Source organism: Brachyhypopomus gauderio, chromosome 5, assembly GCF_052324685.1.
Source record: "Brachyhypopomus gauderio isolate BG-103 chromosome 5, BGAUD_0.2, whole genome shotgun sequence".
NCBI lineage: Eukaryota > Metazoa > Chordata > Actinopteri > Gymnotiformes > Hypopomidae > Brachyhypopomus > Brachyhypopomus gauderio.
In genome coordinates, this window is record NC_135215.1 from 23749634 (window position 1) to 23769368 (window position 19735).

At 38.6% G+C, this 19735-nt stretch overlaps 1 protein-coding gene across 8 annotated transcripts in view; it reads right to left on the reverse strand.

The window, feature by feature from the left end:
• osbpl8 (oxysterol binding protein-like 8) overlaps positions 1–19735 on the reverse strand; it is a 154760-nt gene that overhangs the window by 49974 nt on the left and 85051 nt on the right. For 7 of the 8 annotated variants that reach the window (XM_077006579.1, XM_077006577.1, XM_077006581.1 and 4 more), the window contains 4 exons: positions 4009–4212; positions 3316–3400; positions 3012–3171; positions 2549–2756 (listed from right to left, as the gene is read on the reverse strand). In XM_077006579.1, the coding sequence (XP_076862694.1) occupies positions 2549–2756; positions 3012–3171; positions 3316–3400; positions 4009–4212 (657 nt within the window). The other variant, XM_077006584.1, reaches the window with a different exon arrangement.

The following is a 19735-nucleotide window of genomic DNA, read 5'->3' on the forward strand; positions in this document are numbered from 1 at the left end:
CCTATATTGTTCACATAGATGCAACCCTAGCCAGATGTGCTATTTCTGTGTCTCCTTTTCTGACACACGCAGATGTCAGTCATGTCAGTCCAGTCATGTCAGACATAAGTCATGTCAGTCATATCACTCATATCAGTCATGTCATTACAGTCATGCTAGTCATGTCACTCATTCCAGTCATGCCAGTTGTCAGTCATATCAGTCATGTTATTTTTGTTCATCATGCCAGTGAAGTCATTCCAGTAATGCCAGTCATATCAGTTATGTCAGTCATGCCAGTCATGTTATGGCAGGCTTTGCAGACTACATTCATACTTTGAATACACGGGCAGTCATGTTATGCGTGCTAGGTGTGCAAGGAATGAATTAGCAAAGCATAGTCTCTGGCTCCCTCAATCTCTCTCTGTCGGTAATATACAGTCCCAATCATGTATAGACACATGCAGGCCTTCCTATATTGTTCACATAGATGCAGCCCTAGCCAGATGTGCTATTTCTGTGTCTCCCTTTCTGACACACGCAGATGTCATCACACACTATCTGTAGAGCACACACTGGCCAAACCCAAACAGCTTCTTTTCATTTTTATTTTCCAATATCTTTCACACTGTAGGGCCTAGAAACTAAATTCTACTTCTATTGCATTCCTTTGCTCACGCCAAGATGTACTGCTTACATCAAAAAACACACAAACACACATACACACAATGCTAATCACAGCATGTGATTTACTTCTGATCTGAATCATTTTGCCAATTTTTTGGGCTTTTTTGCCTTTTCGTGTGTGAACCCGCAATTGCCGCTTGCGGCTATATTTTCATATGTATTTGGTTTTAAAATGTTTGAAAATATATCAAACTTGTTTTCAACATACTGAATTTGTAAATGCATCACACTCTTGTGTATATACAGTAAACTTTAAGAATACTTTAAGGAGTATATTTCAAGTACATAAATCGTAAGCTACAAGTAATGTGCCAAGCAAACTTAAAGTAAACTAGTGAAATAACACTATACTTAAAGTATATAATAAAAATAGACTCGAAGTATAACTAGTACAATGTTAGTATATTGATAAGTGTACTTGTGGTATACTTTAAGCATACAAGAAGGATATACCAAGTACATTGATAGCATATAGATGAGTATACTAGTTTTATACTATAAAGTGTACTTTTGAAAACTTAAAATGAACTTTAAAGTATACTTTTATAAACTAGAAACGTTCCAATTTAGTCCAAAAATGTATAAAATTGGTATACTTTCTAGTACACTTAAAGTATATGGTCTGTAGTATACTTGATATACTTATACTGAAGTATACTTAATAAAATGAACTTTAAGTATACTACTTTTTGCTAAGGGCAGCTTGGCCAGCTCATCTGTATAGCACTTTTGACACAGCTTCAAGAAGCAGTTCAAAAGTTACAACCCGTGAATCTATCTTTCTTTATAGTGCAAAGGTAAAAGGTAAAGGTATTTATTCCTATGCTGAATAAGAATCCTTTGGTTTGAATCATGCTTAGCCCAAAACATTCTAACTTAAATTTAATCTTTGCGCTAAATAATAAACAATGTATTTGTAGTTGGCATATGTGTTGTGCGATTTTTACTAGGCAAACCAGAGACTGACTGCATGGTTAGTTTGATGAGGTTTAATGTGAATGACCAACTATATATACATAATTAATCTTGTATGTGTATACCGTATATATATATATATATATATATATATATATATATATATATATATATATATATATATATATATATATATATATATATATATATATACGGTCTCTGGTGTATACACACACACGTATACACGGTCTATGCTTCAAGTACATTTCGTTCAATTCGCTAAACTACGAACTAGCTAGCACAATTCGCTAACCTGAGAGGATTTAAAGTTAACATCTGGCTAGCTAGTCAAATATCTAACTGAGCTACTTACCGAAAGAACTGCAAAGAACTTGACCCTAATGGTCTGTTACAACTATTTACTGCAGAACAAGACATTGAGTTGTGGTATAAAGACACTTTTGATGTTTTACAAAATAAACGTTAAAAGGTTTTAATACTGCTGTCGAGAGTTTTGATAGAGTTTTGCTGTTGAGTGCGTTCATGTTTGAGCGTCTGGTATTAGATGTCAATCAACGCAGCTATTAACTGTCAATCAATCACCTTATCTATCGACTTATATATATGGTCTCTGGTGCGGACGTTTATATAGTAGTATTGATGTTGTGTCACATGTTGAAAATACTACTCTCTGTTTAAATTGTTGGATTTGAAACCGTGTGGTTGATTTGTTTGTGTTATAATAGTCCAATCGCTTGCAGGTCGACATGGGGGGGAATCTGCTGCATCTCATTTGTACTTATAGCCAGTGATTATTTTGTGGGAGATTTTCCCCCCTCCCGTCACATGTTCGCGTGATGTGATCGGGAGAGTGTCTGTGCACCCCCAGTTGAGAACCACTGATCTACACACAAGAAACAAAAAAAACACATATCCCCACACAGCTCTACCCACTGCCCTTACCCACCTCCCCCAGTTCCTCATGGCTTTGCTCAAGGTAATGTGTTTCTTGTAGAGTCTCACTGTTGTCCAGGTCGGCATACGAATCTTGTCGTTCACTTGTATCGCTGTCGCTCTCCTCACTCTTCTCCCACTCCTCCACCTCCTGGTCATTCTCTCGGTCTGATTTATCTGAGTACAGGTCCATATCCTTAAAGTGTTCACTGTCGTTGAACCTAAGGAATTACATAATTCCGTTATACAAAGCATCATCCTCTTCTTCCTGAGATAACTGAGTTATTTTGAGTCATGTTTTCCCCCCCTTTTTTAAATGAAGTTTCACTGAACTTTCATTTGCATTTTTACAAACCTATTTTCACTGTTTGGAATAACACTTAAGTTGAAGAAATTTTCAACATCTAGTAACTTCTCTGTCCTTGGTTACAGGTTAGTAAAATTTTGTATACAATCATGAGTGAGTGTATGCCTACTGGAAGCCCTGCATGTTGGGTGCTCGGAGGAGACTGTACAGGTGGATTTGCGTGTGTTCAGCAGAGGCTGCTGCTTCCTCTTTGCCCTCTCGCATCATTGTCCTCTTCAGTAAACTGGAACACTTCAGAGCCAACTCAAGAGCATCCATCCAGCAGCGACCTAATTACAAAAACACACATGTATGAGTGCCTAATGTGTATATCTGTAACTATATAAACAACTAGTGTCAGCTATCTTTAGATTAGCTGACAGGTGTGTGTATGTGTGTGTGTGTGTGTGCATGAGGGAAGGAGAGAGAATGACCATCAGATTCTGAGGCAGCACGGAAGATGAGATGACTGCTGGGCAAAGGCTGTGTGATGGACCCAACGGCCTCTCCTTTAGGGCCCTGAAACACACAACTGTTTGAAAGTACTGAACACACAACTGTTTTAAAGTACTGAACTGAACAAAACTAAACAGAATTAGAATCAGAATAAATCAGTTTAGTGTGTTTGCCATAACAATGGTTAGGCAGTGAGTAGCCCATGCAGGGGAAATGCCTTTAGCTGCAATAGTTGGTTAAACTGTAGAGGTTAACTGGATGTATGGTGTATGTTGTGTTTTCACTCTAAGCAGCTACAGGACCACAAAGACTATATATCGTTAACATTATGCTGGTTGTTTGAATTTAAATGTAACAGTACAGAATTCTGTACAACGGGTTTTATTACAAAGCACCTTAAAAATCAGCTTCATTGGAGAATCTGTGTCCAGGCCCCTAATGAGCAAGCCAAAGGCAACAGTGGTAAGGAAAAGCCTAAAAGCTAGAGGATGAAACCTTGAGAGAAACCAAAGCTCCGAAGGGAAACCCAGCCTCCTCTGGTTGATACCGGATGCCAAACCAGGTTGTTCCTGGCTGCAGGGCTGAAGAAGGTACTGGCATCTCCGTAGTGCCAACAGTGTGTGAAAAATTTGTAAAGAACTTTGTGCACAGCGTGTGGGCTCTGCTTGTACCTTCACAGCCCATATGGACTGCTCAAGAGGGTGGAATAGCTTGAAGCAGAAGCCATCTTTCTTGGAAGGTCTCTCGATGAGCTCACAGGCACTGAGCAGTACAGTGCCCACCCACTGTCCATTCTTATGGGTCTTATAAATCAGCAGCACACCTGGCTTTAACACACACCACAGCTTCGTCCAGCTCTTCAGGCTCCCACGGATCTGAGATGGAGAGAGACCAATCCAGATAGAGATAGTTGGAGTTAATTGTGATGAGAGAGATCACAATTAAATATGGAGGAGAGATAATATTTGTCTGCTTTATTCTAACTCAAGGCTTTCAACTTTCACTTATAAAACACATTTGTGTTCTACTTCAAAGAAAGCAGATATGTTTTATCTAGTGGGTAATGTTTTCCTGCTTTATTATGGTTCACACATGTACTGTGGGAAACCTATTGTAATTGTTAGGATTTTTTCTTTCTTCTTCAGCACCAAAGGTAATTGTAATTGTTCTGATTCTTCTTCTTTTTCTCTGCTAATCTCTTTAAGCCATCTCTTAAAACACGGAGCGACTGGGGATTTCCACCTCAAAAGTATCTTTTTTTAGCCGCGACCATGCCAGCCATCAAGGTACGTTGCTGAGTAGAAGACTATCCAAAAGAAAGATAGCTATCCAAAGATAGCTAAAGTAGGATCTAGAGGGATGGTCACATTAAACTCTTCTGAAAAATTGAAAACGACAACCCAATAATCATGTAACATGGGGCAAAACCAGATAAGATGGGACAAAGATCTCTTGAAAGCTTGGAATCTATCACATAGTGAAGAAACAGAGCTATATATATATTTTTCAGTTTTGTTTTGGAATAATAAAACCTGTGAAGAACCAAACTGTATAAGCCTATATCTAGAATTTATTGAGCATCGATGGATTCTGGATAAGCACTCTTTCCACATTCCCTCTGATAGAGTTTCACCCAGATCCGTTGCCCATTTTTCCCTTAAATGAGCAGTGCTGACTAGCAGAGTAAGAACAGTGACAAAGCGCAATATTAAATGTATAGAATCCGGGGATGAAGTAAGTAACTCAAAGAGCGTGCTCCTTTGGCATATCTGGGAAGAATGGTATATTTTTTTGAGTATAATGTCTGAGTTGCAAATATCAAAAGAAAATGTGACTGAGAGAGACCAAATTTTGTTTTACCTTTATCAAAGGATGCAAACTTATTATCAATATATAAGTCATATAATACATTTTAATCCAGACTCCCCCTATATTGAAAATGTTTTGTCTAATTGTGATGGAACGAAGAAGTGATTATAGGCAATTGGGGTGTAGATGGAGACCAATGGCAGAGACAAGAGACTTTTCATTCGATTTAGAATCCTCAAAGAGTTCCTTACAACAAAATTACTACCAATTATTTTAATAGAAGGTTTTGTTTTTGAGAACAGTATAACACGAAGGGAAGACTCTGGAACGGACAAAATTTCAATCTTAACCCATAATGGAGAGGTCTCAAGTAATTGTTCACTGTGAACACCCCACTGCCAGTATGTAAGTGCTCTGGCATTGGCCGCCCAGTAATAGTGTTTAAATACAGGTAAGCCTAGACCACCCACTGTGGTAGGTTTTTCTAGATGATTTCTTGAAATATGGAGGATTGTAAAATAAAGGATTGTAAAATAGTCATCCACTATTTTAAATGGCAAAGAATTCTGAAAACTAGGACTAAGAATCTTAGTAACGCACATGAATTCGCTTTTGTTCCAAATAATTGTATATCCTGAATGTTTGCTAAATGCATCAATGTAATTTAATAAATTGGGCACAGAAACAACTGGATCTCAAATAAACAGCAGCAAAAATCATCTGCATAAATTTACCAGACATTCAATATTTCCAATTGTGATACCATGTATACATGGATGATTTCTTATCCAAATTGCCAGTGGCTCTAAAGCCAAATTGAAAAGCAATGGGGAAAGAGGGTTACCCTGTCGAACCCCACAATGTAGTTCAAATGGCCTTGAACAATCTGCATAAAACAGACAATGTTGGACATGGATAAAGCATTCTAATACAGGTAATGAAACTATCACCAAACCCAAATCTTTTGAGTACCTCAAACATGCCATTCTATTTGATCAAACGCTTTTTGTGCATCATTTATTTAAGCAAGTATGGATATATTAAGCAAGTATGGATTAGTTCCAGAGACCCCTGTTACAAACGCACAAGGCATCTGCCACAGAGAGCTAATTCCCCACTCCGAACTCTCATCTTTTATACTTTTAATCATAAGCACACACGGTGTCCACAAGGTGAACATGAGGTGATTAACTAAATATGATTGGATAAAACATGACATAATTAACACATGATTTGACAGATGTATATTGGCATCTCCCCTCGCATGCCCCCTCTACGCTCAGCATCCTCGTGATGGCATGGTGGACTGAGTGTCACCATAGTTCCTTCTAAGTGGAGATTTGGGAGGACTGGCCGGCGCCTCCAGCGAGGTCAGTTTAGGAACACCAGAGGAACATCAGATTAGGACTGAGCCGAGGCCGTCCAGAGAGAAGGCAAACACATCTGAGGCCTACTGAAGACATTATTAACACACATATATGCAAAGAGCCCTAACATATACATCTTATTTGTTTAATATATACCAAGAAAGCCTGGCATAAATGGAAAATCCTAAAATTTCCACCACCCAACTTTAAGAATAGATTAATGGTGATATTTGTTATATCGCCCGATAAGAGTATCACATTATCGAACGCCGTTAACGCTGATAACGGCCAACCACTGAAAATAATGTAATAAAGTAAATAGATAATAATGAGATGGAAAACTATAAAAATAATTAGAACAGACATAGAATGTAATTAAGTAAAATAATTTGATAAAGTTATAAAATAATTTACCATTACAGTTTCTAAACGGGAAGGTTTTGAGACTCTTCTTGAAGCTGTGCAGGGATGAAATGCCTCAGAGCTCATCAGGAAGAGAGTTCCAGAGCTTTGGGCCATAGTGGCTAAAAGCACCCTCGCCAATCTTTAATCGGCTTTTAAGAATCACCGGTAGATTACTGTTTGAAGACCTGAGAGACCTGACTGAAACATATCTAACCATTTCACTGAGGTAAAGAGGAGCAAGACCATGAAGACATTTAAAAACCATCACCAGAACCTTAAAATCTATTCTAAAACCAGTGCAGTGAGTGGAATGCAGGTGTAATATGATCTCTCTTTCTCCTGCGGGTCAGAACCCTTGCAGCAGCGTTCTGAACTCGCTGTAGGTGAGAAATTGAGCTCTTTGGAAGAGCAGATAGAACAGCATTACAATAATCTAGCCTTTATGTTATAAATGCATGGACAAGTTTTTTACTGTCAGCAGGAGAGAGTATATCTCGGACCTTAGTGATGTTTCGAAGGTGAAAATAAACTGTTTTGCATGTAGTCATGATGTGTGATTTGAAGCTGAGCTGATTATCAAAAGTGACGCCCAGGTTTTTAACACATTGTTTGGCCTTCAGATTCATTTGATATAAATTAGTTTGTACATCATTCCTTTGTGAATCTCTACCAAGAACCTCTGTCTTCTCTTTATTTAATTGCAGAAAATTGTCAGACATCCATGTCTGTATATCACCTATGCAGTCAAACAGTGACTTGATTGATTTTAAGGCTTTAGGTTCTAGAGAAATGTAAAGTTGAGTGTCATCTGCATATTGATGATAACTAATACCATGTGCCAATAATATGTGGTAACGGAAGCATATGTAGGTTGAACAGTGAAGGCCCAAGAATTGATCCTTGGGGGACGCAACAAGTTATTTTGTGATCTGTGGAGGAAGAGGTACCTAATGCAACATAGTAATCACGCCCAGTTAGATACAATCTAAACCAGTCTAAGACTAAGCCACCAAGGCCTACCCAGATCTGTAGTCGATCAAGAAGTATTTCATAATCAACGGTGTCAAAAGCAGCACTTTTTTTTTTTAGAGGAAAAAGGACTGAGAGTTTGCCTGCATCCTTATTCAATATCAGGTCATTTACTACCTTAACTAGTGCTGTTTCAGTGCTTTGGAGAACTCTGAAACCAGACTGAAAATGTATTTATTTGTCATTTATTTGATTTACTTTGACAATCATTCAACTTGATTGACACAACTTTTTCAATGATTTTGCTAAGAAAGGAAAGGTTAGATATAGGTTGATAATTATTGAGAATTGTGGGATTAAGATTTCTGTCCTTTAATAGTGGTTTAACCACTGCAGCTCACTCAGCTCACACACAAAAAAAAACTGCTCACTCGCAGTGTCGGACTGTAAATGTCAAAAGTGCTAAACGATCCTTTATAGATGAATAAAAATGGTTACCAAGTAAAGTAATGAGTAATGAATCCCTTTAACCTGTAAAAATAATTCAAATAAATGAAATAACTGTACTGATCAAGCAGAGCTAACAGAAAAGCATCTAAACAGCAAGAAAGCAGGAAGTAAAGGTATATTCTGCCGAATCAGTGCCATTTCCGTCCCCAGGCAATTACATGTATAAATGGGCACAAACAATAACTGTAAAATACATTTTATTATAATTCATAGTGACTTGTACATTTAAGGTATCTAATTAAAAACATTGATAAAAAACAATCTAGAACACTGAAAAAACACCATTTGTTAGATGTCGCCACTCTAACTATATACTTTACCATGAAATATAATTATTAAAATTCTACAGAGATGGGGTTTTTTTGTATTGTTGTATGACTCCATATCTCATCTATGCTTCAAAAATATTTTTTTCATAAGAAATCCAGAATATTTAAGCTAGAATACACATTTTAGTTGTGTTCCTAAGTTTTCACTCAGTCCTGTTACCGTAACACATTACCCCATCTGAAAAATTCCACACATCACATGTTCAACTGGAGGTTGCATCAGATGGATTTTTGAAGGTCATGGGAAGACCAAAAGCAAGTTTTCCCCTTGACTTTTTGTGTGTATTTGATCATATTGTAACTATGACTGAGGAGATCAATCTTAATGTGATGTCCTGTTACCTAAATTAATTCTTAGATGTTATTTGTTTATTTTTAAATACACATTTTGGGAAAATCACTCGAATATGCTCACTGCTCACATATCCTCATACTATTACTATAGACCAGGGGTCACGCCCGCGGGGACGTTATGAGTCGCCCGCGGGCTTGTTTTAAAAACAGCTCACTATATTGCCATGCACCAAAGCGCTGCATCGTTTATGTTTTTGCTGCTATTAGCGATTGTCCGCGGTTGCTAGCGGTCTTCCCGCTTAGCGATTGACACGCGCACACGAACCCAATTTACTAGGGGTGACCTGCAATTGTCGTTGATTCGATTATAGTTGACTATACCCCTAGTCGACTATGAACGTCATAGTCGAATGTATCATTCTAACTGCATGGGTTGCCCAAGGATGCTAAGCATTAGTTGTTACATGAAATGTATTAAATTTTGTTATATATAGCCTTTTGTCAAATAAAATCATCCTAATTTCTGTTAATAAATATTTTTTAATTGTGTGCGCACATTAACAATGGGCATCTTCCTTACTACACATTAATAAATCACACCCTGCAGTTGCACAATCCAAATGAGCGGAGCTGAACACACTACAGGATAGTCGGCATCTGCTGAGATTATAATGGCTACCAAAAAAACTTCAAAAGTTTGGGATAAAGATGAATCAAACAAAGTAAAGTGAGAGTTATGTCAACAACGTCTTTCATTTCACACAACAACAACCAATGAAAAAGACGTCGTAAGACGAAAAAAAAAAAACAGTTCAGCTGTTCGTCGTTTCGGTCATGTCGTCTCAGCAAGTAGGCCTATAAACATTTTTTGTTGTTGTTTGCTTTTAAAACTCCGTTACTTGAATCTTTACTTATAATTTTTTGCTGTTGTGTGGCAATTTTTAAAATATTTTCAGGCAGGCATATTTTATTTAAAATATTTTTGACATTTTGCACAGTGCCTGTCTGACAGTTCTATATGCGCACTGCGCACTGACTGTGACTTTATTTTGTTAATGTTCTCTAATTTTTCATTAAAAAATAAATAAGTAAATAAATAAAAGCTGAATAAAGCCAACCTACCATGTTTATTCATTTATCTGAGTGTTTTAGGTTTTTACTTTGAAGTGTAAAATGAGACCTGAATGAGACCAGGATCTTGTTTAAGGTGCCCTAGAAAAAAATAAATAAACCCGATTCGACTATTAGTCGACTAAAGGGAAAATCTGATGAATCAGATTTGACTATGAAACACATTATAGGTATGAGAGTGACCTATACCCTGGCATCATCATAGATACAAGTGAAACACATGTTGAGGTCCATGGCATGCACAAAATAGGGCACGTGAAGACATGAAGTTCACACTCACGGCACATATCTCTGTTACTTTGTGTTCATTCCTGTTACCCAGTTTTCATTCCTGTTACTTGATTATTCTTTCAAAAAAAAAAAAAAGATAAAGATAAACCACTTTTTTCCCCAATTATGTTTGGTCCATCATTTATCCATTTGTTTAATAAATTACATTATATAAAAAATATTCATTTCAGGTTTGAGTCTTCTTGATAAGATAAAAATGGCTTTGCATCTTTTCCAAAATTATAACATTTGGTCATAAATATAAATTATTTGAACATGTAGTCAACCATTTCTTTAAAATAAACACTTTCTTGAGGGAAAATCGAAGAAATTAGCCTTCATTCTTTTAAACATGCTTTTTAAATGTCACACAAGTTTTGGTAACAGGACTGAGAATAATGTAACCATCTTCGGATTAGAAACCTTGTAAAAGATAAAATACAGGTGTCTGAGATTGACTAATACACGTTTTGAATAGTTAAATATGTGTTTTAGATTCAGACTTGAAAAAGATAAAAAATAAAGTTTAATTTAAATTAACTCAATTTTAAATTGAGTTCCAACATGCAAATGACACCCATTCTGTGGAATGGCCCTAAAAATCCTGCTCCAGTACACATGTCAAGTTTTTCATGTCAATTCACATGAAACTCACATGCTATCGTCATGTACACACCCTCTAAGACATACTCAAGTATGATGGGAATTGCACCACTAGATGGCGCTATATTAGAAATTCTGGTAACACTTTACATTAAGTGTTTACTACTAACAGTGCAAGCAACAAAGAGCCAAAACAGGAGCCACAACTGTGACATGTTTACTTAACATTAGGTAATTATTGTTAATGTTTTACTTCATGTGTTGTTCATGTTAACTAATGCATTACTTCACGTTAGTAAGTAAACACTTAATGTAAAGTGTTACCAAAATTCCTGAATTACCCCTACATAATATGACAAAAATAAACTTTGACTCATATGATTCTTCGTAGAATCCCTAACAACTTTGTAATTGCAAATGCTTTGCAAGAATGTATGAAGTTCTATTATGAAATATGTATAATTTCCACTTTTCATACTAGTTTCATACATAACACACGTGTATGCATCTCAGTCATAGATTGAACAAATAGATGGTCATGTCAGACAGGATTGCAACTACATACTTTCTGAGGTGTATGCAAACATACTATCGGCGCCCCCTGCACTCCACCCCCCACCCCCCACCAACTCTGCAAAAAATTTTCTGGCATCAATTTGGCGCCCCCTCTAGTGCAGCGCCCCTATGCGTCGCATACGCTGCATACCCCCTTTTTGCACCACTGTGACAACTAACACTGCCCATTATACGCACATATACATGTGTGTATATATATATATATATATATATATATATATATATATATATATATATATATATATATATATATACATGTGTATATATATATATATATATATATATATATATATATATATATATATATATATATATACGTAGTGTGGGAAACCTATTGGAATTGTTAGGGTTTTTCTTCTTGTAGTCCCTGGTGTATAAGGTGTTGTCCCTGTGCAGGATCAGGCATAAGTACAGAGACCTACATTGGCCTGATTGTGGCGCTATAGCTCAGCATTTTGCCTTTTGGTCCATATCTCCCACACCGTAGGTTCTAGAAAAAAAAATCAGGTGCATTCCTTGGCTCAAGCCAAACAAATTCACCTCAAGAACTATTTATTTTTTTGCTAATTTGCATAATATGCTAAATCTACTTTTTCCTACTAGTCTTTGGTTTTTCATCTGATCACCAAAACTATGGAGCTTTTTTAGTGTCACCAAAAGCTGAACCTGAAATCATTATTACATGAAAAAACTGTCTGTAAAATTCATTCAGGTATGCAAAAATTCAAGTTAAAATTCAGGTTCAGGTCGAAATTCAGGTTTGGGTCGCAATTCAGGTTCGGGTCGAAATTCAGGTTCGGGTCGAAATTCAGGTTCGGGTCAAAATTCAGGTTCAGGTTGAAATTCGGGTCGGGAATGCATCCGGGATACTTAGGATGAGCAAACAAACTCAGAGCTAATCGAACTGCATCTGGCCAATCACAAAACATATCAGAGGTCATTGGGAGGCGCGTCTTTCTGCTAAATGTCCTGTAAGGGTGCGGTCCCTGTTTGGCGTGCAAGTAGCATGTAAGCAGCATGAAATTGACCACTGTGCCACCCAGAAATGGCACCTTGTGGCAGCTGCCTCATAATCGTGGCACTTAGTGTGGCCAGTGCTGCCTGACTGTGGCCTCCGTTGTCCAGAAACGCCGCCTGTCTCGACTCTGTGGTGACTGTGTATCGGCCACTCGCTTAAATCATCCCGAAGAGCTCCGAATCGCTATTTGTTGAAATGAAGATGGTTCATAACTTTTGTTTGAAAATTATGTTGAGTGAAAGATAGCAGACATCCAGCTAGACAGCTCTATATTACTAGTTAAGAATACTGTTTAGCGATAACGTCAAATTAAGATTATATGAGGGCACGTGAATCTACAGTGGTAGACCGTTAACGACAGCACTGTAAATTTAAAGGGTTTATTATTATAGATGTATGGTTATCAGTGAATGTTCCTCCACGCCATCAGCGTAATTTAAACCTCTGCGAGCGAGTGGCCACTTATCGTCTACCACTAATCTAAATTTGACATTATCGTTAAACAGCTTCCTGAACTCGTAGTTTGGAGCTGTCGGTTAGCTCCGAATCATTCACCCAACATAAATTAACAAACAAAAAATATAAACCATCTTCATTTCCACAAACCCTACAAATGCAATGCCACTCGCTCGCAGTGGTTTAAAGGACGTGGATGGCGTGGATGAACATTCACTGATGAACGTGACGTTCACTTATGTTGTGACGTGGGGGTGTAGTTTTATCAATGGGAGGACACACTTGCTGAGAAGAGCATTTTATATAAGTTTCACATTTAACATTAACTTAACTAAGTTAATATAATAGAAGACACACGGACAGCACGATCATGATGAGGCATGACTATACTAAACTAGACGACACCAGAAACCACTACAGCGACACAACACGGATGACTAAACCGAACATACCAGAGAACGCGTACAGATAAACATGAAAACACTCAAACTAACCCATGCACACACGACATACTCTCATACAAAACACATACTCTTTAACGATAATGTTGAATTTAGATTAGTGGTAGACAATGAGTGGTAGTAGCCGCTCGGTGGTTGATGGCTGATGCTGCGGTGTTACGAGAACTGTGGATTTTGGGGAGGTTGTTTTCTCTTTCGGTTAATTTTGGTTTAACAGGTGGATTGCCTCATTACGGGTGGATTTTTTCGGCCAATTGAAGATCGCGATTTGGATGAGGTGGCGGATCTTCGGCTTCATAATCTGCATGACGGATTTGCTGGAAGGCGACGCAAGCATTTTCTGCCTTTACGGTTGTGTGTGACTTTTGAGAAACTGTAGCTCATGATTCTCATGTGAGAGGTGAGGGTTTGTGTGATGGCTTTTGTCATAAATTGTCATGGAGTTGTGAAAATCGCCACCATGGAGTAAGAGCATAGTAGCATGTGCACACTTTATATAAACACCCACGCAAGTTTGATTTGTTAGAAACACCAGTATAGAGGCGGGCACTGTGTATGTATTTTTGTTTGAGATTAGAGTAGTAGATATATTTTCTTTATTTCTGTTAGTAAGGTGTGATTCTTGCTTTGTTAGTTTAGTGTAGTATATTTTGTTTGTTTCTTTTCTTTGGTGCCGTCTACTGCTCCTTTCCTTGGTTGGTTGATTTATGGTTAATCATGTATTTTTGTATGCACATGTGTAGCCCTGTGCTATATTTTGGGTAAATTTCCATACATGGGATGGTTTCAGTTCATTAAGGTTTAAAAGGGTTAAATGTTTAAAACGTTAAAAATGCAATTTCTAAGCTCTTGTATTATTAGGTCAAATGCCTTTGTATATTTTGTATTTTATTTCTAATATCTGTCAAATATCTTTCTTATTTCTGATTGGTCAAGGACACTGACCCCTGAACTGTGCGCAATCGCGGGGGAAAGGGAGAGAGTTGGTCGGAGGAAGGTGAAGGAGGCAGCCAGCTCGTTTGTTTCCTCCCGTTAGCATATGCTAAACCCAACTTTTCCTAGGCTATGGGGAAGAATCTGCTGCGTGAGTTCTGCCAGAACACTCCAACAAGCAGTGGGTTATAGTAATATGTTTTAGAACATTTTCCTTCGTTTTGTTTTATAAGTTAAAGCATAGACCGTCGTGAAAATGACACTCGGTTTAGCACGCCAGTTTCCGAGACAGTGCAGAGGGTTTGCTACTAGGCTAGTGCGCTACCAGTGGCTGTGCTTTGGAAACTGTGAACGACCGGGAACACCGGAGGAGCTGAGGGTTTCGTTTGACTAAGACGGCCGAGACCATTGACGCGGTGGGAACCGGGAGGTTCGGTGCTGAGGGAGTAAACGCAGGCGATGTCCACGAGGAACGCGCTACGACAGGTCCACGCTTCAGCTGCGTGATCACGTGAACACTTGCTTCTACTCTCCTCTCCTATTCGCAACGGACAGGTACAGAGTCTGCTACATTTTTATTTTACTCGTTGAGTGAAGCGGCCAGTGTTAGATTTCCAGGCCTCAACGCACCCAAGCGGCGATCAGGCCTGCAACAGGGTACTTTTGGGTGGAAATTTTAGTTTATATTTAATGCCGGCATAGCTTAGGATGCTTACTGGTATAGAGCTGAAATGCTGTTGAATGTTTAATTCTGTTTTATTTAAAATACATTGTAATTTCATTGAAATATATTTTTAGATAAAAAGTAAAGATATTTTATTTACAATTCATTATTCCATTGTGATCTTATTACCTGAAAGCTTAGAGGAGTGTATTCACAAGACATTTACAAGGTAGTACTCATAACCAATCTGATTAAAACTACTGCTGTTTTATCACCACAACTGATAAGAACTCAGGGCGCCCCATAATTATTTAGTTTAGTTACCTGTTTTAGAGATCTTGCCATGTAATGTAGGCAAAGGGGCGCTACACATGTTTGTTCAGTGTTTTGCTGTGTAGAAAAGGCTCTTCTACTCATTACCACTCTGCAGTAAACAGTTCTTTTTACGCATCCGTCTGGTTTTCGCGTTCTTATTTAATTCCATCTTGTCCACTACGTACATGCTACTACCCCACACTCCAAACCTAGACCCATGACATCGTGGGGTCGTAACAGCAGCTGACAATCTAAACTAACAATCGAAACCAATACAAAGGTAAATATACTACAAATTACACAAATACTAAATGCGATGCCACTCGCTCGCAGAGGTTTATATTACGCTGATGGCGTGGAGGAACATTCACTAATAACCATACATCTATAATAATAAACCCTTTAAATTTACAGTGCTGCCGTTAACGGTCTACCACTGTAGATTCACGTACCCTCCTATAATCTTAATTCGGTGTTATGGCTAAACAGTATTCTTAACTAGTAATATAGAGCTGTCTAGCTGGATGTCGGCTAGTGTCTTTCACTCAACATCATTTTCAAACAAAAGTTATGAAGCATCTTCATTTCAACAAATGGCAATTCGGAGCTTGTCGGGATGATTTAAGCGAGTGGCTGATACGCAGAGTCACCCAAGGGTCTTTAGATGTCTGTCAGCAGAGGCAGGCGGCGTTTCTGGACAACGGCGGCCACAGTCACGCAGCACTGGCTACAATAAGTGCCACGATTATGAGGCAGCTGCCACAAGGTGCCATTTCTGGGTGGCACAGTGGTCACTTTCGTGCTGCTTACATGCTACTTACATGCCAAACAGGGACCGCACCCTTACAGGACATTTAGCAGAAAGACGTGCTTCCCAATGACCTCTGATACGTTTTGTGATTGGCCACATGCAGTTCGATTAGCTCTGAGTTTGTTTGCTCATCCTAAGTATCCCGGATGCATTCCCGACCCGAATTTCAATCTGAACCTGAATTTCGACCCGAACCTGAATTTCGACCTGAACCTGAATTGCGACCCAAACCTGAATTTCGACCTGAACCTGAATTTTAACTTTTTTTTAAACCTGAATGAGTTTTACAGACTGTTTTTTCAAGTAATAATGATTTCAGGTTCAGGTTCTTCTGGTGACACTAAAAAAGCTCCATACAAAACCATGGTGTCAAACTATTCACAAGACTCTCATTATCAAGAATTAACATTTCCATACAGCCTGCCTGTCACATGTTGATCAATAGCTCTGAGGCAGGGTCAAATTAACTTCAACAGCTATATCTCAACAATGCTTTAACCAATCTTCATGAAACTTCACAGGCTGAGACATCACATGAATTTCAGGTCACAGGTTAAAGCTGGCCAAGACTGTCCAATAGGGGGGCACTACAACATGGAAAAAAACTGTTTCTCAACCATCAACCAACCACCGGAGACTTCCAGTCTGACAGCGATGCGATAACACACAGCGGCCACTCCGGGTCCGATAAATGTTTTTTGTAAAAAGTTTGTCACTGTTTAGCTAATCTTGTTCGACCAAAGGGCATTGGAACACAAATGCACACGTTCTTCAACTGCAAGGCCCTGTTACACCTCAAGAACCAGGCAACAAAACCCAGAGAGGGAGTTGTGCAGACAGCTACTACGACACCCAGGCCCAAAGACCACTGTGCCAAGTGAAGTCGAAGGCCTGTGGAAGTCACGACAAAAGCGGTGCGGTAAGAGAGCTGGGATCTAAAGGCTCTCTTGACAGCTAATGATATGACTGTGCTGGGTCTCATCAGAAAAGGCCATGAGTTGGCATATAGAGAGGAAGTGCAGCAGCTGACAGACTGGTGTAAAGTCAACAACCTTCACCTGAACATTAACAAGACTAAGGAAATGGTTGTTGACTTCAGGAGAGCACAGAACATCCACTCTTTGTTCAACATTGGCGTGTCCCCGGTGGAGATCGTCAAGAGCACCACATTTCTTCTTCTCTCTTCTCTCCATATCAGACATCTACACCACCCACTGCATCAGCAAGGCTACCAGCATTGTGGATGACCCCACCCACCCCTCACACACACTGTTCTCTCTCCTACCATCAACTTCTTGAATCTTGAATGTCTTGAATTCATTGGTCACATCAAGCCAAAACTCACTATGATCACTATGCATATATCAGGACAAGCAACTTGGTTCTTTTAATTCCTTGCAGTACACTTGACAACAATGCAATTACAAGTCCTATTAAAAAATGCATATTTTGTCACATGCCTCAATAAAAATATCACTTTTCAAACTAGTCATAGGAATTTGGTCCACTGACAGCAAAATTGGTATGGGCAAAATCTGTAGGTAAATAATTATCAAAAACGTTGGATTTCTAAATTTTCAGCTTGGTCCATTTTCCCATTACATCATTGTGGTCTTTCCATATATGACCTATAACGCTATAACTCAAAAAGCATGTAAGTGATTTACTTCCAATTTGAAAGACTTTTATAGACTGTGGCCCTTGTGAGGTATCCCAAGTTTGGTTCAAATTGGCCTGTTGGCACTACAGAACTCAAAAACCTCAAAAATCATAAAAACTCACGCCGCAATCCTGTTATGCAGTATACAGACAAGCAATGGGTCTTGTATGATTGAGATCATTGAGATAAATAACTTTTTTATTACATTTCATAACTAAAAGTGCAATGCCTGACCAATAATTAACCTTTTAGTTCACTAAAAAGACTTTTTTTTTACAGTAATATCAGTATGGTAGTACTTGGCCTCCATCTACTGGCCAAATACTGGAACTGACTGAAAAGTATTGCTTACAATGTAATTAGCTGTGTGTGTTTGTGTGGTGTTTCATGTAAGCCTTACATGAAACGCCACACAAACACACACAGCTAATCTCAGCATGTGATTTAGTTCTGTGATCTAAATAATTTTACCAATACAATTTCTTTTGGGGCTTTGGTGCCTCAATTTAATCTTTTTTTTTGTTGCACATTCATTTCTTTATAGATTTTATCCACTGAAACAGCTTTTCACTTTTAAGTCTAAAAGACCTTTTGAGCCTCTTTTTGCTGCCTATTCGTGTGTGAACCCACAATCACCGTTTGCAGCTATATTTATTATTATTTTAATACAACTATTTTACAGTGGGTTGCAAAAGTATTCATACCCCTTGAACTTTTCCATATTTTGTCACATTACAACCACAAACATAAATATATTTCACTGGAATTTAATGTGAAAGACCAACACAAAGTGGTATACAATTGTGAAGTGGAAGGAAAATTATACATGAATCAAAACATTTTTTACAAATAAAAAACTAATAAGTGCGACGTGCAAAAGTATTCAGCCCCATTTTCCCTGAGTGCAACCAATTGCATTCAGAAGTTGCCTGATGACTGCTAATGACTCAAAAGGGTCCACCTGTGTGTAATCTAATCTCAGTACAAATACAGCTGCTCCGTGATGGCCACAGATGTTGGTTAAGAGAATATTGGGGAGCAAACAGCATCATGAAGTCCAAAGAACACACCAGACAGGTTAGGAATATGGTTTTGGTGAAGTTTAAAGCAGGCTTAGGTTATAAAAAGATTTCCCAAGCTTTGAACATCTCACGGAGCACTGTTCAATCCATCATCCGGAAATGGAAAGAGTATAGCACCACAGTAAACCTGCCAAGACAAGGCCGTCCACCTAAACCTACAGGCCGAACAAGGAGATCACTGATCAGAGAGGCAGCCAAAAGGCCCATGGTGACTCTGGATGAAATGCAGAGAGCCACAGCTCAGGTGGGGGAAACTGTCCACAGGACAACAATTAGTCGTGCACTACACAAATGTGGTCTTTATGGAAGAGTGGCAAGGAGAAAGCCATTGTTAAAAGAAAACCATAAGAAGTCCCGTTTGCAGTTTGCCAGAAGCCATGTTGAGGACACAGCAAACATGTGGAAGAAGGTGCTTGGGTCAGACGAGACCAAAATTGAACTTTTTGGCCACAATGCAAAACGCTATGTGTGGCGGAGAAATAACACTGCACATCACTCTGAAAACACCATCCCCACTGTCAAATATGGTGGTGGCAGCATCATACTCTGTGGGTGCTTCTCTTCAGCAGGGACCGGGAAGTTGGTGAAAGTTGATGGGAAGATGGATGGAGCCAAATACAGTGCAATCTTGGAAGAAAACCTGTTGGAGTCAGCAAAAGATTTGAGACCGGGGCGGAGGTTCACCTTCCAGCAGGACAACGACCCTAAACATAAAGCCAGAGCTACAAAGGAGTG